This window comes from Quercus robur, chromosome 5 (assembly GCF_932294415.1).
Source record: "Quercus robur chromosome 5, dhQueRobu3.1, whole genome shotgun sequence".
Lineage (NCBI taxonomy): Eukaryota > Viridiplantae > Streptophyta > Magnoliopsida > Fagales > Fagaceae > Quercus > Quercus robur.
In genome coordinates, this window is record NC_065538.1 from 80,889,806 (window position 1) to 80,911,306 (window position 21,501).

Sequence of the window (21,501 nt, forward strand, 5' to 3'; positions counted from 1 at the left end):
CTTTGACAGCATAAGCAAGCTCCTTCACACCCTTCAGCATAAGTGACAAGACTAAAAGGATTGGGCCTAAACCCCCGAATTTTATATCTTCGGCCGCATAGTTTCTTCTCCAACTCAATCTACTACCAATCTAAAACACACACACACACACACACACACAAACACTGAACAAAAACAATTAAATAAATAAATCACATACACACAAATAAAACACAACACACACAGAAAAATGTCGGAGAACAATAGAGAGAGTACTCTCATAAACTCCCCACTGTGTGCCTAAAGTGAAAGTAATCTTAAAAACATGAGTTGAACTAATCACACATTGAGTACCTGACTTTCATGTGAAATCTGATACTTTTTAAATAACGGCGAATCCTCTTTTCCCATTTCTTTTTTGACCACGATACCAGAAGAGTAAAAAAAAAAAAAATGGTGTCATCCCCTAAGTCAGGCCCCCCTCACTTTCACATTCACGTCTCTCTCGAGCTGCCACCCCTCTCCCTTTCTCTCTTGAGCGTTCACCCAATCACGATTTTGTCTTGAGTAACGGGGTTTGGAGGTCTTGGAGTTGTGGAGGGGTGGGTATGTGAAATTTTGATGGTAAGGTGCTATGAACTTGTTTTAAAACAAATGGGTAATGAAAGTGTGAACCATAAAAGTTTAAGTGCCTTGAGGTTGTGCTTTTTGCACATCAAGTATTTGATATTTTATCTCATTGAGTTATGAGGTTGGGTTTAATTGTTTATAGTTGTTTATTCAATTTAAAGCTGGACTTTGTGAGATATGTAATGAGCTTTATAACTTTGAAAGTGATTAGATGATGTTATAATTGATTCCTATGTGATGTAATATGTATTGACATTATTAATACATGAGTTAGTGTAATACTTAAACATGGTTGTTTTGTTGTGAATGCTTGGGAATTTATAAGAATTGTTATAATGGCTTGGTTTTATTAGTTGGTACCCAAAAGAAATTCTTGAGATTAGCTACCTCATTTTTAAAGTGATGTGTTATGTTATCTAATGAATGCGTATTGTTTGCAGTAGTGTATTATAATGCTTTGGTTGCGTTATGGTCCTTTGGATCGTTTGTATGCTTGTTTGGTATCCTTTGGGAATAGGTGCCTTTCGATAGTCAAGTTATGCTCTAGGCCCTCAATTTTAATTTTATGGGACATTTTCGATCTATGGAGACAAGTTTGATTGTACTTTGTAATGGACATTGTTATTTATAGGCTTGATCATTTTGTTTTTAGGTTCTAAGATTTTTTATGATGGACCCAGTGATGGGATTGGTTGATTTCATGGTGCACGGTTGAGGTAAAATTGGTTGGCCTTCTGAGGTAAGTAACTTCTTAATGGGATTTTTGAAAAATAATTATTATTGCACTCAAGTATTTCATGGTTAAACCTATTTTGGAACATTATTCATGGCTCTCCTAAAATGTACTATGTGTACTATTATTATTAATCATTTATAGAAAATGCATGAAGCATTGAAAGTGTATCATATTTCTTATTGCATATGGGGAAATGCATGAGTTGTTAGCATGAGAAAGACTAGCATCTTTGATTAAATTCTAGAGAATGGATTTTATGGATTTATTGTATTATTTGCAAAATTCAAAGATTTTTTTATCTTGACTTGTGATACTTGGGAAAATTGATACAACATTTTCTTGACAAGAAATGAGTTTGAAGGTTTTGAGAACCTTGTGAATATATTGGGTATGGTATTTCAAAGGTTTTTGTAAAACTACTTGAAATTGAACTATGTTTTGATTTCATGTAAATTGTGAGTTCTTTATGTTTTTACCCTTGGGATGTGACATGTGATTACCCGATAATTACTTGGCTAGATACTATAGTCTGTGTGACATTAGTATCTTAGCACCCATCTTTGTGATGGTTATTAAGTTTCGGCTTTGTGTTAGCGAATTAGTTCCGGCTTTGTTTCGGCAATGAGTTCTGGCTTTGTGTCGGTAGATTAGTTTCAGCTTTGTGTCGGCAATGATTTCTAGCTTTATGTCAGCGATTGAGTTTTGGCTTTGGGTTGGATTTTCTAGTTTTGGAACAGTGTTATTATTGCTCTCAATATATAGTATGTAGTTTCACATGGAGATATTTTGAAAAGCTTTGTTCTATACTGTTTCAATCATTCTTGTCATTTTATCCATGAAGATTGATTTTGCAGAAATTAAGCGGAAACTCCCAAAGTGTAATGTGTTTTGTGTTTTGTAAAAATGCTAATTATCATGAGACTTTCATTTCCCATGCCCCCTTTAATTATGCTACTTACTGGGCTTTGGCTCATTCCACTCTCCAATAGTTTTACAAATAAATTAGCTATACGTTGGGCGTGGAGCTTAGTTTGTAGGTGGTGATTAGAGTACTATGCTAAGTGGGAGATTTGTGCTATAAATTGTTGGTGACTCAACTTGCAAACTTTTTGAGGCCATAGCTAATTCTATTGGAAGTTGGGCTGCCTTGGGCTTGATAGGCCTAGATTTTCTATTGAGGTTTCTGTTGAGGTTACGTATCTTAGAGAGGATTGTGACTTTATGTTTATTTATTTAGAGTTTTGGATTTTCATGTATATTTGGAGACACATTACTTGTAGTTCGTATTGTTTGTTAGTGTGTCATTGAGCCCTGACTTATATTGTGGAGAGATCAGTATATTTATTTATTTTATCAAATGGAAAGAAGAAAAAAAGTCCCCTACAATATCTCTTGAAGGCTTGATTTTTCATGCTTTGGACCCTTTTAGGTTTAGGGTGTGACAAATAGTGTGGTAGTAACATCATTTTAGGCCCAACAAAAGCAACATTTTTTTTAAAAATATATTTTATAGAGAGTTTGAACCTATGGCTTTTACTCAAAATGATAGCTCTTTATAATCATACTAAGACACTAATTGGTTTTTGGTGTAAGCGAAGATTGAACTTAGATCTCTTGCTGAACCATATTAAACTTTATTAGTTAAATTAACTGGAACATGTAAAGCAACATAAATGTACATAAAAAATAATATTAAAGAATTTAAAAAAAGGCTAAAATGCTAATTGATCTCAAATTTGGTATTTTAGTTATTTAACTTTACTTTCGTTCAATTGAGTCAGAGATTTTCAAATTTATTCAATTTAAGTCTTCTATCCAATTTTCTTTCAAAAAAATGACATTAAAAATATTGTTTTCAGATAAAAAAAAATAAAATTATTTATTAATTTTATAGATTTTTTATGTGATAATTATTTTTCCATTAGTCAATTGTATATTTAATGAAATTTTTTTTAACGGAATTGGACAAAATATCTAAATTAAATAACATTTAAATTTAGAAAACTCAATTAAATGAAGGTAAAATTAAATGACTAAAAATTTTAAAAATGTAATTTGCATTTTAACCTTGATAATAATAATAATAATAATAATCAAACGATGGGTTTTCTTATTAGGCCTCACGTGCCATCATTAAAACAGAGTGGCCTGTCCACGTGATATTACTACTGGTACAAATGATGAAGTTTTTAAGTGTAAAGCACTAAATGATGTCATCTTATGTAGCCGTTATAGTGAGTTTGTTAAAAAAGCTGTTATGAGTCAGTTTAGTTTGCTAGAGTTGATCTCAAGTTAGTTAAGATTTCATAGCCTCTGTTCAATTTTCTTCTTCGCTTAGTTTCTTCTCTGTTGTAATCTTTGCATCACCAAATCTTAGCAAAGATCACAAATTTTCATCATTAGGTAGCTATTGAATAGCTTGTACAGATAATTAAAACTAAACTTTCAAGTGGGACACTAAAATCCTTCATATTATACTAGGGAATCCAATTTTGTGAATCAATAAATAATTTGGTAAAATTAAAAATTTTGTTTGGCCAAGTGTGAGAGGCATAATACTTGGCTAAAATTAGACATACCCTTTGAAGAGTATGTGCATTAAGCCATTAAAAAGACATTGTCAAACACTTAAGGGCATTGTACAAACCCATGATTCTGTGTTTATCTCTTTGTTTTCTTTTATAGTTTTTGTGCTAGAATAAGACAATTTATTTTTGGGTTTGTACTAAATTAAAACAAACAAACGAGCCACCTCAAAACCAATTTATGAATTCCTTCTCTCTCATTTCTCATGACCCCACCCCAGTTTCAGACCTTTTGGACTCTTCCCTATGAATCCCTTCTCTCCTTTCTCTCACGATCTGCATCTATGATCACAATTAGACCCTCTAAACTACTCCGAGGACCACCATAAAAATTTGTTCTCTGCTGCAACGTATTGAGATAATAGACTCTCTGGCTTTAGCTCTTGATCACCAAAATACCAGCTCCATTGTTGAACAAAGACTTTTGAATCATAGGTTGATCAAAATGAAGTTTAGGCTTTCTCTCTCTCTCAAAACCTCTTGTTGAACTCAGTTGAAGTCATGCTATAATAGGCCTTTTATATGATGTCATCTACGGAATGAAAAACAAGGTAGCAATCGACTTAATTAACATAATTAGATTTTGGTTTCACAATTTTCAAGGCATCGAGCCACTATCAAATTCAACATCCCTCAAAAATCATCTTTCAATCGATTGAATGGATGTCTAAATTACGAATTACTCATAAACAACAGTCTTCTTTTGAGCTGCATCTTAGGCCTATGAAACCTGGAATTGACATACATTACAAAATCAAAATATCCAAGGGTTTCAGGTGATTAGATTAAATATGCTATTAATAAGTGAGAATAAACAGTAAACGCAGTCCTGTCATTTGATTATGACGAGGATATTTACTTGAAAAATTAAAAGATAATTGTTCCTACAGTACTATCCACCACAGACTGCATGTTTGCCTTTTAGCTTTCCTAAAAGTTCTTATGCCTGGAGCACAGGAAATTGTCTGTAGGTTACATCATTCGCTAATATGTTTTAATTATTACTTATTAGCATATGAGGATTGCATTGCAGTAATATATATGTTCAGAGGTTAGGGGAAAGTACAGTCCACTGGAGTACGCTATATTCTCTAACACTTATATTTTACTTTTGGATCACCTGGTACAAAAGGAAAGAAAGAAGAAAAAAAGAATAAGAATTATATTTGTTCTTATAAACAGAGTAAAATGTTAATTGTTCCCATAAATCCTTATAGAAGCAATTTAGATGCAGCAATCTTTACCTTTTAGCGAGCTTCAAACGTAGTTATTGTCATGTCACTTATAGAATAAAACCCCTCTCTTGTGACAGATCCCAAATCCTTGGTAGGTCTTTTGAAAACAAAAGCAGGTCGATTCGGAGAAGGAAGAGTTGTTTCACAACTTAGCATGAGAAGAATTGCCAACATTGTTGGTCGATCCGTTGCATCTTCTTGCACACATAAGAGCCCAATTTGAATGCATCTCAAGACTTCATGAGAAACAATTGACTCAATAATCGATGAATCAACTATATCCAAGGCTCTATCTTCTGTCCACAGTTCCCAGACCTGTATGGTTTATAGCATTATCCAAAAGAGGTTGTATTATAAATGCAAATGGAAAAGATTGTTGTTTTTTTGTTACTTACATGCCCTATCAAAGTTAGGGAAGGGTGTGTTTGATAAGAAATGTTATTCTTCTTGCCACTAATGATCTCCAACAATATGACACCAAAACTAAAGACATCTGATTTTGTTGAAAATTTCCCAAATATTACATACTTTGGTGACATATAACCACTGCATGTGAATAGCATTAAAAATAGAGTTAAAGTTTGCATAGGCCTTCATTTTCTATATGTGTGGAAAGTGTGCAAGGCTTTGTGTGCATATGTGTACTTACTATGTTCCGATAACTCTAGTTGTCTTGTCTTGAATTTGGTCCCCTTTGAATATACGAGCTATCCCGAAATCTGAAATTTTAGGATTCATCTCACCATCTAGGAGAACATTGCTAGTTCATACCCTGGCAAACAAGTACACTCAAACCTCTTAAAACTGGCAGACTCGGGACCACACTTACCATATGCACCACAGTGTCTATAGTTGTCACAACGGTATTTAGGTGCTGACCAGTATTCCTTCCATTGAAGATCACCATCATTCCACACAAGGTGCTGGACCAATCCAGAGTTATGAAGCACTTGTCTAGAAATGATGTAGGCGTCATCGTAAAAGTAGGCGTGAGATACCTCATCTTCGTTGTTAACAAAATAATACTTAAAACTCGATGAGGATTTGGGCCATGGCCACGGACTTGACCGCCAATATAAAGTCGAACCCTTATACAAGAAAGCTTGTGGAGAGCCAGTAGGATTTATCTTACAGAAGTAGTCCCCAGTTCCGGGGTCATGTTGTGACTTCCAAGATGTCAAGAACCTGTCTAACCCAGTTATTCGATTCAACCCAAGCCTCATGCCTGGAAGCAGTGTGTCTGTAGGTTGATCAAAGCTTTGCCATATAGCCTTTCCGTTATTGCCTTGGACCAATACCAGATTTCCTGAATCCTGAAGCTGTGCAACAGAGGTTGTCCCCCGGACAGACACATTTGTAGACCAAAGAAGACGGTTAGAACTGTCATGGAGGACAAGGTTTCCATAGTGGTTGATGGAGAGAACACCGGAGGAATCAATAATAGGATCATTCCTGTTTGCCACCCACACTATAGTTTGATTTGGCACTTTGACAAACCAAATACCAAGATACCGGTAGCTAGAATTGCCGGGACTAAAGAAGCCTAAGGCGAAATTATTTTTGTTGGAAATCAAAGACTGGCCATCCTTGATGAATTGGTCTGGTGTTAAGGTGTCAACGGAAGTGCAAAATGGGAAGAAAAGCATGATCAGAATCAATGGCATGACCATGGTTTCAGGGTCCATGTTTGTGTGCAGTGGTCTTTCACTTAAAATAACATTTTTTTTGGAGGGGTGGTTGGTGGGTGGGCATTAAGTCTTCTTACTAGAAAAGAGAGAGGGAGAATATTCTGAAGGCTTCTCTTTCTGATACCCATCTCTGACAAATTGTTTCTTTTAGGACTACACGCCTCACTTTTTTCAAACAAAGAAGCAGCTATCAAATAGGATTTAGCTCCAACTCAGTCCCGTTTGTTTTTGCTTTTAGGAGCCAAAACGCACTTTTTGAGAGCAAAAATGAAAGTCAGGCGTTTTGAAACATTTTCAAATTTTTAATACGTGATTTCTCAAAATAGTTGCATTTCTAAATGCAAAGAGTTGAGCCAAAACGTATGGGCAAGTTTGAGAAGTTTTTGCAAACACAAAAGCGTTTTTGATCAATATTATCGTTGGAAATGCAAAAAATAATCTAAATTACCCTCATCTCAGTAACCATAAAATACATTGAAAACTGAAGATAAACACAAAAAATAAGAGAAATTACTTGTGAAGATCAAGGTGAAGAAGTGCGTGGGTGTGGGCTGAGAGAGATATTGAAGATTTTTGGTGAAATTAAGAGAAATTACCTATGAAGATCAAAATGAGGAAGTGCGTGGGTGTGAGCTATGTGTGGTTGAATTCAGAGAGAGAAAAGAATAAAGAAGATCAAGGTGAACAGGGGTGTAGCCAAGAAATTTCGTTTGGGGGGGCCAAGTTGCAATACTAATATATTTATCAAGACAACCACATACACACATATAAATACACATGCTTTTTTTATTATATACACACACTTTTTTTATTTGATAAGTTATATATATACACACACCCAACAAAAAAAGAGCTTAATATTTTTAATCAAAATTATGTTCGATGACTATCTTTCATAAAATTAATAAAATTCATTTTCACAATTTTCATAGTGAAATTCTTAAAAAGTTTCATTTTCTATAAAAATTATCAAATTTTATACTAATGTAAGTAAAATTATTCAATTGAACTAATGTAATTTCAAAAACAAGAATGATCCAAAACTTGGAGGAACAAATTAGGTTCCAAACATATTTGAAACTATTTTGTTTTGACCCATTATGTGGCAACTAAAGAGACATTTCATGTATAGTTTTAGTGACAAGAATTTTTTAATGAGTCAATGACTTTTTAATCGCCACATAACGGGTTGAAAAAAGATAAATTTAAACATGTTTGGTGCCAAACTTTTTCAAATATTTAACAGATATAAAAACACATTTTACAATAAAAAATAGAATTGTGAAAAATAAAGTTAAGTCTCTATAAAGACCATTTTTTTTTTTAAAGCATCATTGGACTAATTCAAATACTTTGGGGGGGGGGGGCAACTCTTATTTTTGTAGACTAAATTTTGAAAACATTAAAATAATTATATATATATATATTTAAAAAAATTTCAAAATTTTGGGGGGGCCATGGCCCCCCCACCCTTCAACATGGCTCCGCCCATGAAGGTGAAGAAGTGTGTGGGTGTGAGCTGTGTGGCTGAATGTGTGGAGGAAAGTAGAGGAAGAGAAAAAAGAAATGGTATGTTCTGGAATTTGAGTGGACGAAATGGTATTAGTCTGGTGAAGAAGAAAAGTATAAAGAAAAGTCAAAAGTGAAGATAGAGAGAAGGTAAAGGATATGTGTGTTGCGGAGAAAAAAAGAGAAAAAAAATATAAATAACGTGTGGATGAAAGAAAAAGAGATAAAGAGAAAAATAAAATAAATAATAAAAAATTAAAACTAAGAAATGCTACTATAATACTTTCGTAATATTTTCACAATAAATTTTAAGTAGTGAGTTGTTACTAGTTAATATTAGTGAAAAATAATAATTTAAGTGGTGTATTCAAATTAAAATCAGTAATAACTTACCACGTATAATTTGTTGTGAAAATATTATAAAAATATTTTTACAACAAATTTTAGTTAACAATATTTTTACAACAAATTTTAGTTAACAATAAATTATTATTGTTATTGTTATTATTATTATTATTATTATTAAGTAGGTTTTTTAAATAAGTATTATTAAATAGTTGATTTAAGTATGAAAGAAACCCCCTTATATATATTGTCATTTTTGATAATTTATAACTCAAACTGTCATTTTTATAAGTGTTAGCTAAACACACAGTTTTTTTAAAAAGTACTTTTTAACAGTTTTTACCGAATACTCAATTTTTTTAAAACCTAATTTCATACCCCACTTTTTAAAAACCCCCATTTAAAAAAAAAAAAAAAAAAAAAAAAAAAAAAAAAAAAAAAAAAAAAAACTCAAATTCAAAAAGTTGAACCAAACTAAAAATAAGCCAAGCATCACAAGTCAACCAGAATTGCGTCTAGGGACCGGAGGCATTAAAGCATCAATTTTATAAAAAACATGGATTTTGTAAATTCCTTTATTGACCAGTCAAACTCAACATTGTAACATAATTGACTACATGAGTTGAACTTAGAATCACACATTGAGTACCTAAAATCCTGACTTTCATGTTAAATCGTTTACTTTTTAAATAACGGTGAATCCCCTTTTACCATTTCTTTTTTTGACCACGATACCAGAAGAGAAAAAAAAAAAAATATATATATATATATATATATATATATATATATTAGAAATGGGGTGGTAGTAAGGTGTTAAACAAGAAGACCAAGACCACATCGTTTTAGGCTTAACATGAAAGTAAGATGTTAAACAAGAAGAAGATAAAAAATTCTACCTCCTCCTCCTTCTTCTTCTGGTGGGTTTCGGACCCCCTTTTTTTTTTCTTTTTCTTTTTTCGGTGGGTTTTCGGGCCTGCCAATCTGCCTTAACCTTTGTAATGTACTTGTCAGCCTCCTTAATGCTATGTCCTCTGTTTTAAAATTTTTTGTTTGTTCTGTTTTAGAATTTGAATTTTTTTTTCTTTGTTCTGTTTTTTTAGCCCCACCTATTAAGAGCATTTTCATCAAGAGTTTTAAAATTTTTAGCATTTAGTATCTAAAAAATCATCTTTATAGCATTTTATATATCACTTTATAATATACCTAACATCAAAACTTCTATTTTTTTACCACTTCATTAAAATATTATTTATTTATCATTTTTTATTCTTTTTAAGAGAGAGCAGAGAGTGAGATCTAAGAGGAGAGAGAGAAGGGGAATAAAAAATGAGTAGTGATTTGCTACAGTAGGGTGTTAGTAATAACATCTTACTATAGCAAGGTGCTAAAAAATTTAAAATTTAGCACTATTGATGTAGGGGTTTTTTTAGTGGTTTTGTTGCTAAAAATAGATTTTATCATTTATCCCACCTTTGATGAGATTAATATCTAGTTTTTTTTTTTTTTTTTTTTAAATATTATCACTCTTATTATATTTTATATATGATTGAACTAATTATTATTATTATTATTATACCTTCTTTAAAACCCTTACTAATTTATATGGGTTTTTTTTTTATTGATAATATATATTTTTTATTATAAAATAGTAGTAACTCCAAAACACCCTGAAACGGTACACCAAAATAAGCCAGTATCGAAACATTCCATTCCAATGGGCAAATCGAAAAAAGTTACGAAACGGTATTCATAACATTGGACCCTACAGATTTTTCTTAACTCTTCTATCTCTTATATTTAAAAGTTTATCTTTATCACAAAAAAATTCTTACACTTCAAATTTGAAACTTATTATTATAATATAATTTTAAAAATGTACATGAGCTTTATTGCCTTATCATTATCAAAAAAAAAAAAAGTGATCTACAGATTTTACACATTACTTTTTAAAAAAAGTTTTCAAAGAAATCTCAAAAATAGAAATGGTCTCCCAAAATTTTTTTTTTAAATATTTTGAAAATCTATTTTTATATATATAAGTGGAGACCTCATGTGAGAGTGCATGAGGTCCTACCATGTGACGAATTTTGCATTTAACATTATTTTACCTTTTTTCATTAAGTATTTATTACTGTTACCCAAAAGTTTACATTAACTTATATGCTACTGTTATCTCATTAATTTCCCATTGATTGTCTAATCTTATACCATACATCTCTCTCTTCTTCATGTCTTTTAGCATACCCACCATTTTAGTCTTAAAACAAAAGAAAAAATAATAATAATAATAATAATAATAATAATTGAGGACTAATAGTAATAACTAACTAGATAAGGAACTGGGAAGAGACAGAAAAACATGAAAATATTGTGGCTTGTTAAATGAAACATAATGTTTCACTATTACCAAAATAAAATCCCTGAGTTTGACAAAGCATTTTTAAGAGAGAGAGAGAGAGAGAGAGAGAGACAGAGAGAGAGGAATCTAAGGGGCCACCACCTCTTTCATCTTGGCCTTCTACCACCATCAAGTCGCCAAAATCTCTATGAGTATTTTTTTTTTTTTTTTTTACCATGGTTTTAAATCATTTATATGACATATGCATATGAACTTGCTCACACCATATATTAATGTCGCATTATCAATGAGTGTAAGGCAATAAGAGAGTTGGGCATACTTTTATTTCATGGTATGCAATTTGTGAACATAACACAAATTAGTTGATTTTAATGGTCTTGTTACTCTTTTACATTTATTTTTGGTTTCATGATTTTTTTTAAAATAAAAAAAAAAAAAAATTAAACCTACCTTGAGAATGTAACAAATGTACAGTGAAGCTACTCAACTAATATTTAATATCTCAAAATGTATATGTTTTTGTACTCAAATTTAGATTAGTTTTTCATTATAATATATGTATAATATTCTCTAAAACTATCTTACATAAAACGTTATAAAATTATTCATGCATTACATAGGAAACTTACTAGTTATTTTTAAAAAGCGAGCCAAACACAAATAATGTAACAATTATTATTTGAAAACTAGTTTCAATTTCAATTTTTTGAAAATTGTTTTCATACTGTTTTGAAAATGAAAACAAAAATCCTTTTACCAAACAGGCCCTAAGATTTCATAGACTCTGTTCTATTTTCTTCATTGCTTAGTTCTATTTGTATTGAGGGGGAGGGAGGGAGAGTAGAGTAGAATAGACCCAAAATTAGCTTATTTTTAGTCAACTCTATTTTACTCCTCTTTACTCTCCTCCTTTCCCCCTCAATCCAAACAGGCTCTTAGTTTATTCTCTGTTATAATCCTTGCATCACCAAATCTCAACAAAGATCACAAAATTTCATCATTAGATTGCTATGGAATAGCTTATACACATAATCAAAACTGAACTTTCAAGTGGGACACTAAAATCCTTCATATTATACTAGGAGAATCCAATTTTGTGAATCAATAAATAATTTGGTAAAATTAAAAGTTCTGTTTGGCCAAATGTGAGAAGCATAATACTTAGCCAAAATTAGACATGCCTTTTGAAGAGTATGTGCACTAAAGATGACTAGCAGTCTAGCAATTCAACCGCTATACTGTTATATATTTAAAAAGACATTGTCAAACACTTGAGGTTAATTATTTGATCACAATTGTCCAGATTTCATAATTTATATATAAACCCACATGACCACTAGCAACTTCCCATGGTAGATCGACCGTCGCCATTGCCTCCACTGCCAAGACTGTAAACAAAAAATTGGATTTCTATAATTTTGAAGCAGACAAACCCTTCAGAGACACCAATTGTACAAACCCATGACTCTATGTTTCTTTCTTCGTCCATTTCGTCTTCATTTTCTTTGATAGTTTTTGTGCTAGATTAATACAATTTATTTTTGGGTTTGTACTAAATTAATACAAACATACAAGCCAACTCAAAACCCAATTTATGAATTCCTTCTCTATAATTTCTCATGACCCCACCCCAGTTTCAGACCTTTTGAACTCTTCCCTATGAATCCCTTCTTTCAGGATCTACATCTGTGATCACAATTAGACCTTCTAAGTTCTAACCGACCCCAAGGACCCCCATAAAAATTTCACTACACAATTAGACCCTACACAACTCACTGCACATTTATGTAAAATCCATGTTTATGTTGGCTTTATTCTGTGCCAAATTTATTTCTAATTATTCTCTCCTTTTAATGTGTCTTTCTAGGATTTTAATGCAATTTGAGGTAGATGTACTTGAGCCTCTCCCTCAACATTGGAAAGCTGCATCAACTAGTGATATATCCATGACCAGGAGGCGATTTACTAGCGACCAGATAGCTTGCATGGCAAAAGATCAAAAGAGAGACTATTGACAGGACCATCTCGCAACCAATTAGCCTACGACAAGGTTGCGAAATACCCGCTAGCAGTCTGCTCTGTTCTTATTTTGATCTTCTTTTCAGCCCACACCACCTAAGCCAAAACACATGTCCTTTGCATGTGTGAATAGGAAGTAAGTGTGTGAGTAGAACTTATAAGATCAAAAGAGAGCATTTGTTCATCCCAATCCTTTTGTATGAGAGAGAAAGTGCCTTAGCCTAGAGAAACATATCTCTTTATCCCCTTTTCTCCTTTTCTCTTACAAATGACATATCCTACAGAGAAATTTGTAACCTTCACCTTCATCACCAAACCTTGAGTGTTGTGAGTTTGTTGAATGGCTGGAAACTTAGTGAAGCCAAATCAAATCAAAATCCTTTGGTGGCTTTCTATTGGCAGCTCAACAGTGGTGACTCTGGTAAGCTAGATGAAGAAAAGACTCAATGAAGTTGGTTGCTAGCTGGAGCTTGGAGGGCCCAAATACATAAGGAGATATAGGCTTGGAGGGTTTATAGTCATCTATATACTGTAGCTATTCATGCTATTGGAGTTTTCTGACGGATGGTCAGTAGAGAGGTTTTTTCATCAAGGTGATCAGGTTTTCCTTTTTGAAAACACGTCTTGGTATTTTCATGTGGTTTGTTCTATTTTCCGCATCTTTCATATTGCTCTTTACTTACTTTAGATTGTTCTTTATCATGTTTGCAATATAAAACTTGACTAAACACTTATATTGGACTAAGTTCTTAGTTTAGTATTAAAAGTGATTAAGCCGTAAAACTGTGTTAAAGGGTCTAAATACTTGCTAGGACATATATAACATATTTTCAATTTATGTCAAAAATTTACTCTTAAGTAGTCCCGTAGCATTGCTTTAGACTCTCATAAAGAATGTGCATCCTGTGAGATTTTTTTTTTTTTTTTTTTTGGACAAAAGCCTTGCCCAATCAAGCAATACTGAAGTAGTCTTCGAACTTTCACAAAGTGGGTGAGCCCCAAGTTGCGACCCACGTGTAGGGCCCCCCACTTTGTGTGAGCCCAGAGCAGGGACTAGCTGAATTTTTTCCGCACAGAGCAAGGACTAGCTAAATTTTTTTCTGCCCAATCGGACACCACAGTGGGCACGCCTTTCACCTCATAGAGAAGTGCGAAAGTTGAATGTCCTTTCTTTTAGCCAACCCTCCCTCCACAAACATCAACCAAAAAAAAAAAAAAATCATAAGTCTTCAAGTAAACAGAAAGCAGTATACCAATAGTAATATAAGTTCCCACTATTCCAAATCAGCTACAAGAAACAAAACTCACCAACACAAAGACCAATAACTAAACGAACTAGCATTACTATATCAGCAATTAACTATAAGCATCTGATCTGATTATTCAACGGGGGTGAGGGCAAAATGTGACCAAATAGTTGCCACCAGTGCAAGTAGAAATGCTAGTAGGATCATCATAAGCATAAGAGTAAGCCTTAGGACAAGCCGCCTAGAAAATCCTAGAGTATGCTGTGGGTTTACAAGCCTGAGGACTTCCAAAGCTCCCAGTACAACAATACCTCGGCAAGTTAAACGCGAAGCAAGCACTCTCACAAGCCACAACTCTTCTATTATCATGGGACCGAACTTGAAGCCCAACTGGGCACGTCATTTTGAGGTCACTAACACACCCAGCGTAGCTGCATTTGCCTGAGCCTTTGATGGGTGTGGTTGAAATGGCCAAGTTGTAGACAAGGCTTACACCATAGAAGTCTTGCTCGTTTCAAAGAGTTATTTCTGCTAGAGTGGCTGGTGGGGTGCCACCTAGACTGTTGCAGAGGAGTGAGCCGTGAATGACCAGTGGAGCAGAGGCCATGGCCGGACCAGAGAGCAGTGAGATGGAGAGAGTAGGCCTTGCTTGGTTGGAGCTTGAAGCCACCACGGGCTAAGATGGGCTTGCCCGCGTTGATTTGAATGTTTGGCCAAACTGGATGGGTGCACTTGTTGTAAACGTTTATGGTTCTTTATTGACCATATGAACTTTCCCAGAGAAACTATTATTAATTTATGTTGGAATGATAAACAGAGAGACATTTATTAATTTAAAAGAAAACCGCAAAATCCCAAAAGAGAAAAAAATGGAAAGATCTATACAGAGCAAAACAAACCCCAAAAGAGAAAGGAATTACCTTTAGCCGAAGCAGAGACAGAGAGTGGTTTGTGGTGGAGACAGTAGAGAACAGAGAACAGAGCAGAGAAAGAAGGGAGTTCAGTTGGTAGAGACTAGAGAAACTGAGTGAAAACAGAGTTAATGTTAAGGCACGAAAAGAGAATGACTAATTTGTTTTCCCGCCCAAGTTGTCCCTCTTTAGTCTTTTTCTTTTTTTTTTCTTAAACAAAAACAAAAACAAAAGAGTGAAGAAGAAGAAGAAATTTCTTTTCAAACAATCAAAATATCAAAGAGAATAACCTAATCATTTTAATCTTTTCTTTGGATTTTTTTATTCAATCCTGTGTTTATGAGATGTATGAAACTAAATTGAGCTATATTTGTGGAGCTATTAAATTTAATCACGAAGGATGAGACCCTACTCAATTAGACCCTACACAATTATATCCTGTTTCTGGATCACTTGGTACAAAGGGAGAATTTTTTTATTTCATTTCATCAGATTTAAAGGAAAGAAAAGACGTATTATTTTCACTTTACATATGGGAGCTAAACTAGGAGAGTTAATTTTAAAAAAACCAAAAAGAAAAGTAGTCCGCGTCTCAATTACTGAATCTTGTGGCAATTACCTTTAGAATGCTGTATGGAAACAGAGCTTCAAAGAATGTGGTCGAGTATGATGAAATTGTGATAATCACTGTAAAAACTAGAGAATCTAAATAGAATTGAGAGCTTTCATTGATGGAGAAGTGAATTACAAGAAAATGGAATGAATTAATTATACATCACTATACTCTGTTCTTATATATACACAGTAAACATAACCGCCCTACAATTGGCGCCAAATTCTGTTACTTGAAACCTTCTAGAATCTGTACACGTGGCAATCCAGCATCAAAGGACTCCTAGATTTGCGGAACTAACTTTCTTTAATGCTGTTAGATGAAGAAATCGTGATCTGGCATAGCTTCAAGCATTTCCAATACTTCTGTGCTTATCAAGCTATTTGATGCAATGCTTGTGTTCTGAGAGATGCACTCCTTATCAGCAACAGCTGCCTTCGTGGCTTGATCAACACACTTGTCATTAGCAACTCCTGCACTGCCTCTGCCTGCTACCCTTGTAGCTTGGCTGAGGCATCTCTCATCAGTAGCTGCTGCATGCTGTGGTATCACATCAGTAGCTGCTACATGCTGTGGCATTTTACTTGAGCTCTTAATACTCCCCCTCAAGAGCACAGCTCTTGCCTTCTGCTCTTCCAAACCTGTATGAGGATAAGTCACTGTAGAAGCAAAAATATTGATCACACCTAGCCTTCTGATCAGTTTGGAAAAACTTTCCACTCCTAATGCTTTGGTGAATACATCTGCCAACTGATCCTTGGTGGAGACATAGAAAGTTTTAAGTGCACCTTCAAGAATCTTGTTCCTCACAACATGACAATCCGCCTCTATATGCTTTGACCTCTCATGGAATACAGGATTTGCAGCTATATGAAGTGCTGCCTGGTTATCACAGTACATTAATGCAGGCTTATCATGTTTGACATGTAAATCCTGTAATAAATGCAAAATCCAAGTTAATTCACAGGTAGTAGTGGCCATAGACCTATACTCTGCCTCTGCACTGGACCTAGACACTATGCTTTGCTTCTTAGACCTCCAAGAGACTAGTGCATCACCAAGAAACACACAATAGCCTGTTAAGGACTTCCTTGTATCAGGGCAGCCAGCCCAATCTGCATCACAGTAAGCTTTTAGGTGCAGATCAGAATTAGTTGGGAAGAAAACACCTTGACCAGGAGTTCCTTTGATGTATTGAAGAATCCTGGTGGCTGCTTTCATATGTGGAGCTCTAGGTTGTGCCAAGAATTGGCTAAGTCTATGCACTGCATATGTGATGTCTGGCCTACTTAGAGTCAAGTACATAAGCTTCCCAATGAGCCTTCTATACTGTCTTGAGTTGGTAAGTAAATCTCCACTGTCTTTAGACAACTTGAGTTGTTGTTCCATTGGAGTTTGGACTGGTTTACATCCTGTCATACCAGTTTCCTCAAGAACTTCCAAAGCATACTTCCTTTGAGATAAGCTGATTCCACTCTTGTTTCTTGCAATTTCTAAACCCAAGAAATACTTGAGTGATCCCAAATCCTTAATACCAAATTTCTGATCAAGAACAGACTTGAGAGAAGCAACACAAGCATGATCATTGCCTGTGATTACCATATCATCAACATAAACCAGTAGAGCAGTGAACAAAGACCCTTTGCTGTGCACAAATAAGGAGTGATCAGCCTGAGATTGAGCAAAACCAAGCTCCTTTATAGTTGCTGACAGCTTAGTGTACCACTGCCTTGAGGCTTGTCTTAAACCATAAATGGACTTAACCAATTTACACACCCTAGGAGCAGTGGAAGAGGCTGAACCAGAACCAGAACCACACTCCCCCTTACTGTGAAAACCAGGAGGCAAGGACATATAGACCTCCTCATCTAAATCCCCATGCAAAAAGGCATTGTTAATGTCCAATTAGTGCAAAGGCCACTGCCTAACAGCAGCAAGAGCAAGCAAAACCCTCACTGAAACAGTTTTAGCAACTGGAGAGAAGGTTTCAAGGAAATAAAGACCTTCCCTTTGGGTATAACCCTTGGCAACCAGTCTGGCTTTAAGCCTCTCAACACTACCATCAGGATTTAACTTCACTTTGTAGACCCATTTGCATCCAATGGGAGACTTACCAGGAGGTAAAGGAGTCATATCCCATGTATGATTCAACTCAAGGGCTTGGATTTCTTTGTCCATGGCAGCCCTCCAAAGTGGGTCCTGAACTGCTTGGGAAAAGCTGTGAGGTTCTTTGGGGCTAGAACTGACTGCCAGCAAGTAAGAGTGATAACAGGGTTCCAGATGGGAATAAGTAAGGCACTGAGCAAGATCATAAGGAGCACCAGCTGTAACAGCAGTACAAGCATAGTCCTGCAAGTAGGCAGGAGGTCTGATGTCTCTAGATGACTTCCTAAGAGGTACAGGAGGAACCAAAGCAACTGGTGTAGAGGAATGTGGCACCTGAGCAGAATTAGGCATTTGAATAGGACTAGAAGAAGTATTAGAAGGTAAAGCACTAGAGGGAGATTGAACAAAAGTAGAAGGAGGTGAGATAACATCAAAATCTAAGGAAGCGAGATCAGGTATGCTAATGGGAGTAACAAAGCCATCAACATCAGCAAGGCAGGAACCTTCAACAGCAACAGGAACAAAAGGATCTGCAATGTTAGTTGAAGTAGAGGCAAAAGGAAAAGAATGTTCATGAAAAACCACATCTCTAGAGAGGAACACCCGATTAGTGGCTAAATCAAGGACTTTATAACCTTTAACCCCAAAAGGATATCCCAAGAAAACACATCTAACAGCCCTAGGAGCAAACTTGGATCTGTGAGAAGAAAGTGTAGAGGCAAAGCATAAACAACCAAACACCTTTAAATGTGCATAACTAGGTGGATGACCAAATAACACTTCAAAAGGAATTTTATTTGCTAAAGCAGATGAGGGGATTCTGTTGATCAAATAAACAACAGCAAGAATAGCATGGCCCCACAAATGCAAAGGTAAATGAGATTGGAACATGAGAGCTCTTGCCACATTCAAGATGTGTTGATGTTTCCTCTCAACAATGGCATTTTGTTGTGGGGTTTCAACACAGCTCAAATGATGCAAAATACCCTTCTTGGCAAAGAAATCTTTCATGAAAAATTCAGTACCATTATCAGATCTTAAGGTTTTAACTTTCTTAGAAAATTGAGTCTCCACCATTATGCAAAACTGTTCTAAAACAGATTGTGTTTGAGATTTATGCTTTAACAAATACACCCAAGTGCACCTAGAGTAATCATCAACAATGGTTAAAAAATACTTGCAATGATCAATAGTAGGAGTTGAGAAAGGTCCCCACAAATCACAATGGATCAATTCAAAGCAAGAAGTAGAAAAATGAGAACTTTTATTAAAAGGTAAACATTTTTGTTTAGCAAGGGGACAAATGTCACAATTGAAGTTCTCAATAGAAGTGAAACAAGGTACATCAGTTGGTTTAATTGATGCCAATTTGGTATTGGACAGATGACCCAATCTGGAGTGCCAGATATGAAGCTGTGAACTAGGTACAGAAGCTGAAATAGAAGCTGCAATGGAAGGTGTGGAAGGTGTGGAGATGCTGCCTTTGTCCAACAAGTAAAGTCCATTGCATTCTCTACCCAGACCAAGTGTGCTCCAATGAGCAAGGTCCTGGATAAAGCATAGGTTTCCAAAGAAAATAAGACAACAGACAGTGGACTTGGCTAGCTGACTGACAGAAATAAGATTGAAGCTAAAGGATGGAACACATAGAACATTATGAAGAGTAAGATGTTCTGAGATTTTCACAATGCCAATATGAGTGACTGAAGCTACTTCACCATTGGGCAGATTAACAAAGGTGTTTAAAGTAGCAGTGATAGTAGTGAAACATGCAATGGAATGCACCATGTGATCAGTAGCCCCTGTGTCTATGACCCAATTAGTGGCATGAAAGGTCTCTCTATCAACTACTTTGGCAGAAAAAATGGAATGTTTAAAGGAAGGGGTGAAAGGTAACAATGAATTTGTACCTGACATGGTGTCAACAAAGGAGTTATGTGTACTGTCTGAAGGTGAAATGGATGAAGGATGTACACCAGTTGCAGCAGGTACACCAGAAGCTCTAGGAATCATGTTAGAGACAGCAGTACTTGTACTCACAGTTGCAACATGGTGATTAGTACCTTGATCAGTACCCGTATTGAAAAAGGCTAACAATTGCTCACATTGTGCCTTAGAAATAGGACATTGAGCAGAAGCATTGGAAGGAGCTTCAACACCTTGGCCTTGAGGATATGAAACTTGATTAGCATTGGAATTTAGCTTGCCTTTGTGTTTGTAACCTGGTGGGTACCCATGCAGCTTGTAACACTTGTCCACAGTGTGTCCAAGCATGTTGCAATGGGTGCACAAAGGCCTTTCCTTCTCAGGGCCAGCTTTACTTCCATAATTCCCTCTGGTGTTGGCATACATTGCCACTGAATCAGGTTTAGGTGTGAAGGCAGAACCATGACCAATGCCTTTGTGAGATTCTTCTTGAAGAACCAAAGCATACACCTTGCTCATTGATGGAAATGGCTCAAGCATGAGAATGTGACTCCTCACAGTCTCAAAGTTCTCATTGAGCCCCATTAAAAATCTCATTACATAGGATTTCTCATGAGTAATGCTTAGAATCTTCATTGCACCACAAGTACAAGCTGGTAGTGGCTCATAATGAATCAGTTGATCCCACAGCTTCTTGAATTTAGAGTAATACTCAGTCACTGATAATTGATTCTGAGTTATCTGTGAGATTCCTGTTGAAGATTATAAATCTTTGGTCCATTTCCCTGTGAAAACACACGTTGCAGCTCAAGCCACATCTCCCTTGCAGTCTCACAATACATGATACCACTTGACACATCAACATGCATAGAGTTGATCAACCAAGAAAGCACCATTGTATTACAGCTCTCCCAATCTTCGTACAGAGGAGAATCATCTTCAGGTTTTGCAATTTTGCCATTCACAAAACCTATCTTTTTCTTGGCAGTTAATGCTAGAACCATAGCCCTAGACCAAGATTGATAGTTCCTCATTCCCAAAAGTGGTTGAGTGACTAAGATATTCCCTGGATTCTCACTAGCACTAAGGAAAAATTGATTGGGAGAATTGGTCTCTGTGTTGGACTGAGGGATTTGCTGTGTGGATTGGTTGTGTGCAGGAACAGAGTCACTTCCTTCTCCAGAAGCCATTGATGCTATTCTCGAGCTTGAATGAAACTTTTAATGAAATTTGAAAAGAAAACAAAAGATTCTTCAAGATACAGTACCAACACAGATTGATCGAGTCTCTGCGAATCAAAATTCAAGAATTTTCTCGAAGAGATTTCTGTTTGGTAAACAAGAATCTTTTGTAATCAAAGAATCAAGACTAGGAAATCAGTATTAACTGTGCTAGTCGCTCTGATACCATGTAAAAACTAGAGAATCTAAATAGAATTGAGAGCTTTCATTGATGGAGAAGTGAATTACAAGAAAATGGAATGAATTAATTATACATCACTATACTCTGTTCTTATATATACACAGTAAACATAACCGCCCTACAATTGGCGCCAAATTCTGTTACTTGAAACCTTCTAGAATCTGTACACGTGGCAATCCAGCATCAAAGGA

The 21,501-nt window shown here is 35.2% G+C and overlaps 1 protein-coding gene, 1 long non-coding RNA gene and 1 pseudogene across 9 annotated transcripts in view; 1 reads left to right on the forward strand and 2 right to left on the reverse strand.

Moving 5' to 3' along the window:
* Positions 1-21,501, reverse strand: part of LOC126727320 (G-type lectin S-receptor-like serine/threonine-protein kinase RKS1) — a 164,319-nt gene that overhangs the window by 73,025 nt on the left and 69,793 nt on the right. The window contains exons 7-8 of one of the 8 annotated variants that reach the window (XM_050432920.1): positions 5,561-5,711; positions 5,302-5,461 (exon numbers count right to left, since the gene is read on the reverse strand). In XM_050432920.1, the coding sequence (XP_050288877.1) occupies positions 5,441-5,461; positions 5,561-5,711 (172 nt within the window). In that variant the 3' untranslated portion in view covers positions 5,302-5,440. Of the gene's footprint in view, positions 1-3,904; positions 4,160-4,559; positions 5,051-5,072; positions 5,175-5,301; positions 5,462-5,482; positions 5,712-5,960; positions 6,164-21,501 lie in introns of those variants that run through there. The other 7 variants (XM_050432916.1, XM_050432917.1, XR_007656205.1 and 4 more) reach the window with 7 other exon arrangements.
* LOC126727342 (uncharacterized) lies at positions 1,291-5,712 on the forward strand. The gene is made up of 2 exons (XR_007656221.1): positions 1,291-1,348; positions 5,261-5,712. It is a non-coding gene; the product is annotated as an uncharacterized LOC126727342 (long non-coding RNA).
* Positions 14,435-15,541, reverse strand: LOC126724717 (thaumatin-like protein; annotated as a pseudogene).